The 14,769-nt window shown below is 37.8% G+C and overlaps 1 protein-coding gene across 9 annotated transcripts in view; it reads right to left on the minus strand.

The window, feature by feature from the left end:
- Positions 1–14,769, minus strand: part of MAP7D2 (MAP7 domain containing 2) — an 84,808-nt gene that overhangs the window by 14,159 nt on the left and 55,880 nt on the right. For 2 of the 9 annotated variants that reach the window (XM_055802950.1, XM_055802949.1), the window contains exons 4-9: positions 11,845–11,959; positions 10,821–10,919; positions 8,911–9,021; positions 7,497–7,619; positions 4,424–4,572; positions 3,205–3,332 (exon numbers count right to left, since the gene is read on the minus strand). In XM_055802950.1, coding sequence (XP_055658925.1) covers positions 3,205–3,332; positions 4,424–4,572; positions 7,497–7,619; positions 8,911–9,021; positions 10,821–10,919; positions 11,845–11,959 — 725 coding nt within the window. Of the gene's footprint in view, positions 1–3,204; positions 3,333–4,423; positions 4,573–7,496; positions 7,620–8,910; positions 9,022–10,820; positions 10,920–11,844; positions 11,960–12,150; positions 12,395–14,769 lie in introns of those variants that run through there. The other 7 variants (XM_055802956.1, XM_055802951.1, XM_055802952.1 and 4 more) reach the window with 7 other exon arrangements.

Consider the following 14,769-nt stretch of genomic DNA (forward strand, 5'->3'; position numbering starts at 1 on the left):
ATTTCTAAGGGACTATTTACCCAAAGACATGTGAAGGACACAGGCTTTATTGCTTTGCCAATCTATAAGATCGGACACTTACCTATTCTCTGAGGGATACTGCAAGAATAAACTGACTAACGTATAGATTTTTCAAGACAAAACATCAAAAAAATTTACCAAAAAACCTGGTACTATTGATCTTGTGAAATATCTGAAGAACAGAAACACCTTGCACAATCAGTATCCAATAGCAACTATAAAAAGAAAAGATAATACCTCAATTATCTTAGTTAGCTCTTTAATACATTAATTTTCATCTTTGTCACCTGATCCACACTGGATTCAAAGCAATCATTTTGGGTTTCTTTTTTGTGTGATGTTTCTTGATTTATTTATTTTTTCAAGTACCTTCAAGCTCCAAATTCCTTCCTTGCTTTTAATTATTGCTTAATATATTTTTTCCCCCCTTCTCTCCTTTTTAGGTTCATATTTGTTCACTCATTTTGTCTTGGACATTAAGTTTTTGGGCTGATCTTTTTTGCTTTCTTAGTAAAATCTGCACCTTCAAACTTTTGTATATTTTTATGTAATAGCTGTGAATCTGTTCTGCCATCAATCACTGTCTTTACACTGAAGTTTTATTGTTTTGTCTGAGCCTGTTTCAGCTTACCATGATAAAAAGAGCTTTTTAATTAATACATAATGAAATAACATATAAAGACGAGAAGCAACTACTACTCACAAACCAAGATGATGACTGTGAAGAACTAGTAACTAGAACAGTACCAAGCAAAAGTGACCATCAAGTCGAACACTTTTAAGAAAAATGCATACAGCTAAGTATCATCTAAATCACCAGCCATACTTTACTCTTTCCTTAACATTTTTCAAAGCTAAGGTGTTATGCAGGTTCGCTAACTACTAGTGCTGTACAATATGTACTCTTATATCTTCCAGGGTATTTTTTTGGCCATATGGTGTGCTGGAAGGAGAAAGATTAAACTTGTAAGAGATTGTCAGGTTTGCAAGGAGAATAAATATTTGCCTACATATTTAGTCACATTAAAATCATGCTTAAATTCCACAGTTAATTTTAAATGAAAGGGTATCTTTCATTTAAATCTGAAGATTCTAAAAGCCTGACTGCCTATATTTAAATTCACTGACCAGCCAGACTATTATCTGGCATTTGAGTTGTATGAAGAAATTGGTATCTTTATATAATAATATAATATGGTGATCAGGATGCCTTTTTTTATTTCAAATTTTGAGCAGAATTTTTGAGAGTGCTGAAGCAGAACCATCTTTCTGCTATCACTAATAAACATGGACTTAAACTCTATTTACTGTATCTCCCATAAAGCCAAGGAAAGTGTTCTAATTGGGCCATGTTATCATTAAATGATCTGTAATACATTTCTAGCAGTGGCCAGAATCAGATTCTCATGAGGAAGAGGTGGAAAAAAAAAGGATAACTACTGTGGCTCAGAATCACAGAGAAACCCACCAGCAGGCTTCTTAATTCCTCCATGTAGCATCTGCCTCTTCCTTTAAAAACAGTTGTTTGTATTACTTATAGGCATGAAAACATTTTAGTCTAAGAAGGTTCTCGCACTTTGCCCCTCTGGGAAAGAAGTCCCCATCTTTGCCTAACCTTTTATTGAAATTAGTGCTACAAATGAAGACTGGTCATACTTTTTTCATAAAGCACTAAACATCTGTTTGTTTCACAAAAGCTTTTTCTTTTTTTCCCCCAAATGTCTCTATGCTGAGCTTATCAACCTTTTCAATGTCTGTCCATCAAGAAGCACTTCACTCTCAGCAATCCATTTCCACCAATCATTTTCCTTAACTCTTGGTATGTCTTTTATTCTGGCTGAGTGAACTGAAAGATGCATACTGAACAGGGAATATCAGTATTTACGGAACAATATACATTTTTATAGCTCAAACTTTTCTCTGTACATTTTGAAGTGCCACTAGACAACGATCCACTCAAAACTGTAATAAAAAAAAGCTGATTGCCCTTAACATTTCATATCTTCACAGACATTCACATTAACATCCCATTCTTCACAAAATGTATGTAGTTCAGAATCTGGTGACATTATACGTATATAATATTGAAAATCTGAGAATTTGTAGTCCTATAATATCAACCAAGAATTGCAATTTCCCAGTGGCATGCCAAGGGATGTCTAAAACAGAAAGAATAGCCAAAGTTGGATGGTTTCCTGTATTTTGTCTAATCAATTCACACACCAAATCATCTTCCATTAAAGGGCTATGCACTCACAGCTGAAACAGAAAAGGAACACCAGCTAGTTTTTGATGTGTGAGAAATGCATGACAAAGGGGATCAAGACTGGTTCAGAATATGACCAGGTTCAGATTTAAAATACATAAATAAATAAAATCAGACAAAAGGAGATAATTTTCAAGACCCATGGGACCCCTAAACAGGGTCTAGGGGGAAAAAAAAAAACCACCGAAACAAAGACAACTACTGTAGACCATGACTACTTTAGCACACTTCTGCATTTGAGCCAGACTTAATAACCTGTTCGAAGGAAGCTGAAGACACATTTGCTTAGACTTCTGAGTTGCAAGCTGTGGTACACAGACTACAGTTTTCAGTGTCTGCAAAAGAAAACTAAGAAAAGCCACTCAACTGCTAGTAAACCCAAATATGCTATAGGTCCACAACTCTGCATGAAAAAAAACCCACAACAAAAAGCAACAAACCCACAGAGGTCTGCAGATAAGCAAAGATTAAACCCAATTGTTTAGATGACGCACAGTTAAGTATATTTATGAAACCAGATGTCATGCCAATATGAAATACACATTTTACATTCTGGCATTTCTAGTTAGTATTCATGTTCTGTGCATTTCTTCACATTAGGCAGAATTTCTTTAAAACCAAATAAAACAAAAGCATATTTAAAAATAAATGTTAAATAAAATTTCTTGTGAATTACAAGATGTACCATAATAATTTCAAAAGACAGAAAAAGCAAAGGAGTGACACTAGTGAGCACTAACACAATCTTACATACATTGTATCTGTTCATCTCTCCCCCCCGCCCCCCGTATATGTGTACAACTAAAATTAACTAGATTTTATACAACACTTCAAAGGAAGCTCCTCAAGAATCTATGTTTCCTTTATATGTAAGAAGAAGCTCACAGCATATTAGACCACTAATAAGAAAGGCATACTTAGGTGTCGCAGGTGATGCAGATCTTCTGGACATGGCAGCAGGAGAATCAGACCTTCTTAGAGGAGATCCCGGACCAGACGGTGAACCAGGTGTTGCAGGTCGCTTCTCTTTCTTTATCTTCTCAGTCTAGAAGCAGAGTTCCTTTTAGTTTCCATAATTAGGGCCAACACATCAAAAATATATTCGATTGTTTTATTAACAAGATGGCATATAAACAGATTTGTGTAACCTGAATTTAAGATACATTTAAAAACACCAACTCACAACTGAGGTGCAATAGTTTTCTATTTTACAGACACAACACCCACCCTCCCATGTCTTGCATGGACACAGTATACAAGTTGCAGGTAAGTAACACCACATCAGAGCCTCTCCAAGAGTTCTGGAGATGCATGGCAGCACTGGGTGGAGTTTTCAAATTCATTTACATGCTCCTACAACACCTCTTAGACAAGATCATTAGTGCGCCCGGGCATCTTGCAGAAATGCTGCTGGATATAACACTGTGACTCACACCTAAGACAGACACTACACTAATCTTTAGCTCCCAACTTCGGTTCTCTCACTTGCATCTAATTTAGGTGGCGTGAATCCCACTACTATTAACTGTTACAAGACACAGGACTTTATGTGAATTTTACAGCCCTAGAATAGATATTTTTTTTTAATACATGCCTTACATTGTGCAGACTCAGTGAAGGTGAATGACTTGCCTTTGGTTTTCTGGAAGCTACAGTGGATCAATAATACATTTTACAAGCAAACAGCATTAAACATATCCACAGAAAGAGTTAAGCAATTGGTATAAAACAGAGGCATTGTCAATACACTTGGCAAGTTTCCAAAATATGTGAAGCTTGCTAATTAGCTGGCAAGACTGGATAGTCATACTCAGTAGAGAGATCCTATTTGTCATCCCCATTCCCAGAAGTTACAGGCAAGTCCAGAAACATACACTTCAGTGCCAGAAATGTCAGTTCCCTGAAAATAAAGGTGCAGCTGTTACAAATACCAGGGCTCAACATCGATTCCCAGGAGAAAGATATTAAAATAATACTCAACAGGAGCACGAAAGCAACAGATGCACGCAAGGCTTACTTTCTTACTGCTGTTTCTTACAACAGGAGCAGCACTGTGTTGAATGTAAAGGGAAAGATAAACAACCAGAAGCTGCATCAGTTTACCCAGAAGTGAAATCAAAACCATTGCAAACCCACCTGAGTAACTTCAGCTGCGGCTGCCCCTTTCATGGCATTGGAAGCAGAGGGTGAAGTTGCCTTCTTTCTGTCAGTGCTTCGGGTGGGGGAAGGCTTGTAGGGAGATTTAAGAGGACTAGCTGGTGCTACACGAGGACAGATATGGAATACTAAAGAGTTATAGTACAGTAACAAGAGCAAAAGGGAACACAGAGGAAGTAAAGGAGAGGAGAAAACAGCACACTTTTACGTTATATGTTCAAAGGTAGTTTTAAAGATTTTTTAAGAAGTATTTTAAAAAATCACATTATATAACACATTCAACACAGTCCCACGTTTACTAAAGATGCCTCAACTGAAAGTAACTTTTAATAGGATTTTTAAAAAAATTATCTCTAAAACATTGCTCTCTTACTCATATACCTTTTTGAACCACCTGACTACGACTGTGATTCTTTGTCAGGAAGAAAAGTCCTGCTTCCTTTGCATAGGATAAGAAGAGTAACCAAATAATTCTAGTTGGGTGTCTTTTGAACAAATATTGCAAAACAGGAAAGGTTACAGAAGCGTAGGGACTTTTTTTAAAAAAAAGTCTAAACATGACAAAGGCTCCTAAATATCTTTATTGCTTTTCAAAATAACATTTAATTTAAAAATAAAAGAAACCCCAACTCCAAACCTACTAAATGCTGCTGTAGATATTTCAGTTATTTTTATTTGTGGTAGACATCAGTTTGAATGCAACACATTCATTACAGCTTACGGGGCAACTCTTTTGGGGTATTTTTTCTTTATTTGCAATATAAACAGGATTTTTTTTTAAATGGGATATTTTACTGGTTTTGTTCATATCGCCTTCTAAGATCAAACTTCCACGTACATAACAGAACAATCACCAGATTATATACTTTATTAATAAGACAGGCACTAACTGTAATCATGTGACAGTGTGTTTCCAATCTTGTTCAACTGAAGACAAGATGGATATTGACTTTGGAAAAGCAGTAATTATGCTCAAATGGAAAGGAATTAATATTTCTAATTTTTTTGTTGTTGTTGGGGGCAGTCCAATACAATTTGTTGTAAAGCCTTTTTTCATACTTTTAATTGGACCTGTGTATTCTTTAACTGACTTCCCAGCAAGCTGGCAAAAGTTCACTGAATATTAAGAAAAAATGTTTAGAAAGTTAAATGTTAATTCAGATAAGTATTTTTACTTCAGCTGTAATAAAGTTTTTCTTTTATGTGTCCAATAACAACTGTTTGACTGAGTATCTTGACTCAGAGTGACAATAACAATGCACTGCCCTAGAGAGAGTCTTAAATTGCAGCTCCTCATTTCTAAGCTTACAGAAAGTACAGAGGCAGAGCAATTTTGACCCAAACATAATGACATGAGGCACAGTATAAGCTCTTGAAAAGGAAGAGCCCTCTGACCTATTCAGAAAGCTACTTCTATGGAGAGAAGTACATGACAAATGGGAGATCTCCCTCAATCCTTTTGCTGGCAATTACTGACAAAACCATCAATGGCCACTCTAAGTACTGATGCTGTTTGCAACCTGTGCTACAGCCCGATTGCCTGGTGAGGCAGTGACAACAGGACACTGCTTCAGCCAGATGTTCCCAGTATCAGCAGTCTTGTTTCAGCTCTGGGAAAAAGCAGTTTGCAGGCCAAATTTTACTCTGCTGTCCGACAAGCCAGCAAGCTACTTTAAAGATCCTGTGATGAAAAGAGAGAGAAAGCTGGGAGTTTCCAAACAAGATGAGTGGGTCCCTATTGATTTCTTCAATATCAAATACAACATGGAAAACAACATCTGTAGGTGGCCCCAGCAATCCACCTCAAAATTTTAAGTAGAATAAAATGATATAATTCCAAGTTGGCTTTTCTTCAATCTTAGCCATAGTTGATCCCTGAGCAGCAAGTAAACTGGGAATTTTCTCATGGGCCAAGTACTACATGACAACATTTCTGTTTCTGACAGATGCGGCTTTTAATGTAGAAACAAGAGAAGTAATTTTAGAGCCATTTTGTATCAATGTCCCTATGCACTGCAACAAAGCAGTAATGCACAAAGGCAAGTAGGCTTCCTTCGCAATTCATTTTTAAATAGCTTTGTATTAAAAGCACAGATGCAGGATGTGAGCTTATTTCAACTATGGTGCATGAAAACACTCATCCTAAAGATGACCTGACTTTTTCTGTCTGACTAGTTTTATCCTGAAAAAATGACAGGCATTTGGGTGTATGGTGGGTGCAGATGTTGTTGGGGTTTTTTTTGCTTTTAATAGAAGTAAAAACAGCTGTTAAAACTTTTGTCCTTGTTTCCCATGGCCAGGTATAGCTTTATAAGTGTAAACTACTGTATGAAGTCAGGCACTTGCCTAAGTATTAGCAGAACTGGAAACATTACTTTCGTAGATGTTTGCAAAATAAGGGTTTTACTAGACTGCCATTTACAGATAGGAACCGTTAACTATCATCCCTTAAAGATCAGTAATTTCTGGAACTGACACCTTCCTATCAGTGTCTGTTTTTTTCCTCTGAGAAGTATTCATTTTAAATGTGTACATACACACATGCATATATAGAAATACGCATACAGTCACACAGTTAAAGGCAAAAAAGTAATTTAACAGCAAAGAACTGGAACTCTGGTAAAAATAATTAAGGCTCAAATGGTGCACTGGGATTTCTGCTCTACATATTACTGGGTATGAAAGGGGATGACATTAATATATCAAATAAAGCCTCTGAGAGGTGTCACACACTGGTCTAAAAGACTGTTTCTTAAATTAATGTATTTACTTTTCCATTTGCTTAGGTTTTAGTGATTTTGTTCATTCAAATTGTGTTTTTAAAAAACCAGTGCTCTTTTCCAAAAGACATTCAGAACAAGACAGACAAGATAATGTGTTTTTTCAAGCTTTTAAATATACTGCTATCATGCATAACTTAGTTCATTTTTGATTTTGTACTATCAGGTAAATTGTCATTTGGTTCATAGTACTCTTGTTTCTTTCAGCAACTACTCAAATGCAACCAAAAAGATACCTTGACAGTTTCAAAGTGAGTAATTTACATTTTTACCTGAATTATTGTACTGCTCAGAAAGCACTAAAGCACTTCTGCATCTGGCTAAAGATGACTGTGTGGGAGTCAGCAGTCGAGAAACAATAGAGTTTTCCATTGGACTAAGATGCATGCGGTGAGCTGAGGTATGGAAGCAAATAAAATAAAATTGAAAATGCAAAGAAATAAAACAATATTACATTAAAATAACAAATAAAATGATGAAATGATTAAATGAATTGAAAAAATCTTGAAGTGTTTGAGATTTAAAGTACTTTAATATAATTTTCACTCCCCTCTGAAAAATAAAGGTTTCTAGTGTCTCCATAATTTTAAACTATTTTCCCACCTGTACAATTAGTAAGGTTAAGACCATGTTGCATTTTGTTCTCACATAGAGGCATATTCCATTCTGCAAAATGGTTGCTTTCATGACTCAGCACGAAAAAGGTTTGCCTTCTTTCCCAGCCGAAAGGGTAAAACACTTGATATAACAGCGCAGCTACTCATCAACGTGCCAACCATACTGGGACCGCGTTTAAAATTTGCAGTCTCATGGCATTATATAAGTCTTATTTATACAACATGCCTGCATTCCTTCCTACTTCATAAATCTAAGTGTCAACCAGTAAGATATGATATTTATAGATATTCCTACTACATGCACATCTATATAGCAATCCATCATAATAACCTCAAAGCTATTGATGAGTTTTCATTAAGGAATTCAGAAATGAAAGTAAATTTACCTTCTCTTTTCATTCTAGAAACAACCCTTCATTATCACTTATTTCAGTCAATACATTTTTTTTTTTCTCATTAGGGTTTAAAAAAAGGGGGGGAAGTAGGGGGGGGGGGGGGGAGGGAAGAAAAGACACACAAAACAAACAAAAAAATCCAAAGAGTTCACAGTGGGATTAGTAACCACTAATCCCACAAGATGATCATCTTTTGCTGAGCCTCTCATGGATCTGAGTTTCAAATCAAATTAAAGGGCTCTACAACTCTGGTCACCAGACTGAAGTCTCCCAGATGTATTTCTGCCCACAGTACATCGCACATCTATTGTCAAGCCACGTGTTTGGTTTACTTGTGTTTCCTTATTTGGCTAGAAGATCTAAAGCTGTACAGTTATACGAAATTACTGCAGTTGCAGCACGTAATTACAATCCTCTTTGCTGGAGTATCAAAAATTGAAAAAGAATCACTAAAAAAACAACCCACAGCTTTTGTTGCTGGACCAGGATCTCCAGCAAGCCAGCACAGTCTTGGGATATGCTGCAGAACTATTTTATCATATTAACTTACTACCCCTCAAATATTTGAGTTCTTTTGAATAATAGACATAAGCAAGTTACATAGCTGTATGGATATAAAGTGCTTTAAGCAGAAGGAGAGTTTATGCTGGTAGGAGACCAGCATATTCACTTGCCTGTGTCGGGGGAATGTGTTATTGCCACTGTGGAGGAGGAGAGGTGCTTACTGATTGGCGATTCCATTTGCTTTGGCAGATTCGTTGTAGAAGCTGAAAGTTTGTCACGTGCTGCAGAGAGACGCATTGAAGATATCTGTATTCATATCACAGTGTTGATAAAATCCCAGAATTAACCTCTCATTTGTACTCGTGGCCCTTGCCATGGTGGCCACGGATCATAACACTGAATAAGGCATGAGATAAGCTCCTTCTGACTGCCGGAGGACCAGCGTTTTATAAGACATGCTTTGGGGATGCAACTTTTCTGCTTGTGATACAACAATCCAGTTTTACGACAGCCTATCTTTTATACTGCCACAGGCAAATAATTATGTGTAAGTGAAGCCATTCTGATACAAGATAATCAGTATCAGCACAAGCAGAAAGTTACCTAAAAAAACCAAACTGCACACATAACAACTCTGAACTCCTCATCTGCATTCCCCCTTCCCTCTACTTTCAGTCTGGAAGAGCTGGGATAGACCTCCAATATTATTCTAATATAAAAATGAAACAACCAGCATTTGTGTGTTCACACAATAAGAACTCACTGTTTTAATGACTGATCTGGCACCAGCCATTTGGCTTTTTTTTTTTTTACTCGAGAATATTTTTTATTTAAAAAAAAAAAAGAAAAAAAGCTTTTTGGCACTATCCCAAGTGTTTTTTTCACTTTTCTTCTGAAATACTGTCTGACAAAGTCTATTTGAGCACAATACCAATTTCCTACCTCCCCAATTATTCAACTGAATGACAGAAAAATGTTACTCCAGTATTACTACGGCATACTAGTATATGATGATCATCGCATGATGCTCAGAAGCTAAAAGCATAGATGCTTTATCCTTTAAATTTGATTTTAATTTCTTTAAAACCAAAAAGATTTTCAGCCAGGACACGTATGTGGCCCTAATTCTGCAGCCCCTAAGTTACTGCATTCCCTATTACATCCATCGAAATGTTGCCTCAGTGGAGTCTGCAAGACTTGCCTCCATCTGTGCGGTTGTGGGTAGAACAACATTTACTGTGCATTCTGCAGAAGTAATATCCAAGCCTAGCTCCTCTTTTGGAGGGGAGAGAAGGTACCTAGCTCTAAAAGCACAAGGCTGCATTACGTTTTCAAAATGCCAAGTACATTTGCAACGAAAATTAGAAATCCATGTATACAATCCATTCTTAATTTTGGAGGACATCTCTACTTTACAGTCCTTTTATGGGAATAATAATTACTACTTTTTAAAAAGATAACTGAACAATATAAAAAGAAAAAAACCCACAACTGCCTAAATGAAGTCTACTACTAGAGTTTGTTACAAATACCAGCTTGGCTGAAATCCACTTCAGGAGGCTGAAAACCTCCTGTTTTATACCAAAATATACATGGCTGTTTATACCAAATTTGCTTATTCTTAAAATATTGCAGTAAAAGGCCCTCAAGAGGACTGTTTTGATGAAACATTGTCTTCATAACACGTTTTCTCCTACTGTGCAACCAAAATTTTTTCCAACAGCACCTGCACCTGTGCATGTCCATTAGAGCTGTTAAATATATGCGTAATTATGTTTACAGACACACACAAACACAGAGCACCTGCAGAATTAACAGAGATGAGAATCTGAGTGAAGAAGTCTACAGTTGGTGAGAAAACCATGAAATGCCTCTACTGTGCTGGAATGCGAGGCATGCACTGCAAAATTAAAAGGAAATTAAAAAGACATTTGCTCTACATCACTAAGGGTAACGCCGTAGAGTACCAGACTGAAATAATAAGAAAACAGTGGTTAGGAAGGACAAGATCAGTGGATGGATTACAGTGATTAGAACAGTTATAAACGAGACACGATGGTATTGTGATTCTCTGAAATACCATTGAAGGAATCAGCTGGAGCAGTAGAGGTCACAGGGTCTGAAGGAAGGGTGTTGGCAGCTAAACCTAGAACAGGGCGTGGGCTATTTTCTGATTCACCTACACAGCAGAGAAATCAGAGCAAAAAGAGGTGAAAGAAATTACTGATTAAGCTGGGGGAGCCGGAATTAAGCATAAGCTGCATCACAACGACAAACTGGTTTCTTTCTCAAAGTATAAAAGACTTCTTTTATTATCATATATATTTCATTTCCTGGCTTTTTTTGATGGCATACCGTGAAAACTATGATGTGAAACAGTTTGCCTTTTTAGAGTTAAGTATATCTACACATTGTTTAAAAGAGAGGAACTGTCATATTTCATCATCACCCAAACACAGATATCTTTCCCTGTAACATCAGTTTATTCAAACCTGACAAATTTAAATAAATTATATGATTTAAAACAGAAAACATGCGTATTTTTGAAATATAAAAGCAGTACATGACTGATTATGTAATAAAAAGAGTTTGTTCTGAAGCCAAATCAAAAAAAGAGCAGCAACAAAAAGTATGTGGGGGGGAAAAAAACTATTTTAAACTGCACACGCTGCATAGTCATCTAGAAATTCCTGTCAGGCTTTTAAAGTACCAAACAAAAACAGATCAACTTTTGCAAGTCTTAGGCAGCACTCAGTCCTTTGGTGAATATTAAATTTTCTGACTGTGTGTGTGGGAAGATAATGTGGGGGAAGAGACTAAGGGAGAGAGAGCATAAATTTAATTTTAGCATTTAGCATCCTCCAAACAGATTCTAGTTACTCTATTAAAATGATCTGCGTTCTTCAGTTAGTAGTGACCTTTCTCCCCAGAAGGTATTAGAGAGAGGAAGCCTGGCAAGCAATTACAAAGCATTTATTCACGCCCCAAGGCAGTAGCCCCTACAGCACCACCCTGACTATAAAATGCATCACCCTTACTATCTCTACAACCTCATGCATTTTGCACTTCCAAGATCTGCAATGCAGGCAGCCTGTTTCACTTACCATCTCTCCCTCCTGAGCCTGCAGCCAGTGCTCCTCCCCACGACCATGGCTTCTGCTTCTGTTCCAGCTGCAGGCTGCGTTCAAGGGACCGACGCATCATGGCTTCTAAACGTTCCTGGTTATATTGGTACAAAAACAGAAACCAAATCTGAATCAGTTCTTTGGGGGCTTTTTTTTTTCCCCCTCCTTCTGAAGCCATGCTAAAAATACACAGTTCCCCTGTTGCTCCATGCAAGATGATTACAGAAGCTTGTTTTCGATAAAACAAAAAGGATTGAATAAAGAAAATATCAGCATGCTACCTACCTCCAGATATATGTATCCTTTGTCTGCAAGCCACTGAGGTCACTACAGAGGCCTAAGTAAATAACACAGGTTGCATCACTGACTAGCATCTGCTCCTGCTGGTGAGGCTGCTGCTGTGCTCTGGACTTAATTTGTATAAGAATAATGCTCGACAAGCATTAACTCCTTCTTGTCTATGCAGACCTCAGGATTTTTTTCCATGCCTTTCTGAGCGCAGCTAAATTGCTGTAATGCCACTGGCTCCTCCTAGCCACAGAGATACATGATCACTTCAAATCCAAAGTAGGTTACTTTGCAGGATGCCTAATTTATTTATTTATTTAAAAAACAACTCCCTCCTTTCTTCCACTACGTTACTCACAGTCTAGGCGTTTCAGAGCTTCTGAACCCCAACACCCCACCCGCAGTATTTTTTAGTGCATGCCCAGATCACGCTGTTTTGAGATTTACTTTTTTACCCCTCCACTTCCACATTTTTCTCCATGGCTTGATGAGTTAGGATTTTCAGATGGGCAATAACAAGAAGATTTCTTTCCCCTCCCCAAATCCTGCTCAACCTTTACCTTACAGCTACATATGGTTGCCTTATTCCCTTCCTACCACCTCCTAACTCTCACTTAAAGACCTCCACTCAGTTTTGTTCCCACCTTCTCCCTCTGCTAGTTTCTCAGTGGTTTAATGTTGCAACAATGATATCTGCACCTTTTCTTTTCCTCCTTTCAAGCAGGTAAAATCAGATTCTTCCCCACCTGCTGTTCCATCACCTACCACCCCCTCTTCCTTTCCTTCTCCCAGTACCTCATTCACATCTGGCAATCTCTTCACCCTTACATTTTAGCACCCAAACCCTACCATGAAAGATAAGTCTACTCTTGCTGACTCCAACTCCTGCCCCAATGGTTTTTAGCCCTTTGATACTACTAGTATTTTTGGTCTTACTACTTACTGGCTTAGCTATGTCCTTCTGGTCTAGTACAGAACTCTATCCACTTCAAACTCTTGAGCCTGCAGGCTTCTGTGATTACATCACATCCCCTTCAATTTCTATCCATCCCCTGCTCTGTCTCCAGTATCTTTTGGTAGCTCAGATCAACTGCACGGAAAACTCTCCTGTATCTCTTGGCCAGACTACTGTCTGTCACTGATTCATGACTTCGGTCTAGGTTTCCTGTTCCTCTTCCCTGAGATATTTTACCCAAAATGTCATTCTTTGTTGAAGCATGTCTCCTTCAGTCTCCACACTGATGTCGAGCCCATGATCTCTGATGGAGCTCATTCAGATCAGACTTTAACATCAGGCACCTCCATAACTATCATGCCTGGAACTTTTATGCATGTACCTGTAAACTGTTACCTTCCTGGGGCTTCGTCTATGGTCACTGGCTTTCTACCATGCCAGATGCCCTCTCATCATCTTCTGGTTATCTGCAACATACTTTTGTCTCTTCTACATCTTTGAAGAATCTCTTCTACTACCATGACTTCCAGCAATTTATTTCTGACCTCATTTTTTCCAATTCACCCAACGCTGCTACCAATTATCCATGAATTTCAACAGAAAGCCACTACCTTTTATCTTTAAGCTCTCTTAACTTTATTACAAATCACTTGTACCATAAAGAATTTTGTATCATCACCCTGTATACAAAGAGTGAAAAAAGGCAATTCTCACACACCCTTTCTATCATTCTCACCTCTTCTGTCCCTGTTGCCTCTCAGCCAGGTGACCCACCCTGCTGTTACAATTTCTGCTGCCTTGTCCAAGACTATGATCTTGCAGTCATGTGTTTTGAGCTCTCACTTCAGTTTTGTCTCCCTTCTGTGACTGTAGTTCACGGTCTATCAGGTAACATCATTCAAAGACCACTGAAATCAGGCAGCTGCTTCCCTGCCCTTCCTCCCCCTTCTGTCTAGTCAGTGCCATCAGTGTCCAGGCAGGCTCACAAATGCATGCTTTGCCTCCATCCTCCTCCTTTTTCTCCCTAAAGGGCAAACACATGAAGCACCACAAAGTTCAGGCACAGCCTCTTCTGCAACAGCACAGAAAAACCTCACAGTTTTGGATACCCTATCGTTTATTTTCCATACATTGGGTGTGACAAGAAAGCAATCTTCCAGATTCACCCCTCTGCGACTTAGTTTGCTACAGTCTGTTTTCCTTCTTTTACTACCTGATGATGCAATTTTCACATTTAAAACCTCTGCGTGCTGGCTTTGCATTTCAAGTTCATACTTCTTGCTTTTAACTTCCCAACTCCCAACATTAATTTAATTGTTTCAGTCCCTTTTCTGTACTTACTCTTTCCAAACCTCACCTCTTACTTCATCACCAGTTCTTCTCTGCAGTCTGCTTCTTTTCATTATTTCCTTCTAACTAAGCACCTTGCCCCAATATACCTTTCTACCCACACTCTTTACAAAGGAAAAACCACCCTCCCGTTTTTTTCTCATTAAAGCATACACTTATATGGAATATTTCTTTCCATATCTAATGAATACTGTTACACATGAATCAAAGAAGATAAGATGAAAGCAGTCAAGTTTCAATTATCTAGGTGATTTATGTTTGGAGTGGTTTTTAATGCTGCTTGAAGCAAGGACCAGCAATATGCTGTAGTC

This window comes from Falco peregrinus, chromosome 4 (assembly GCF_023634155.1).
Source record: "Falco peregrinus isolate bFalPer1 chromosome 4, bFalPer1.pri, whole genome shotgun sequence".
NCBI classification, from domain to species: Eukaryota; Metazoa; Chordata; class Aves; order Falconiformes; family Falconidae; genus Falco; species Falco peregrinus.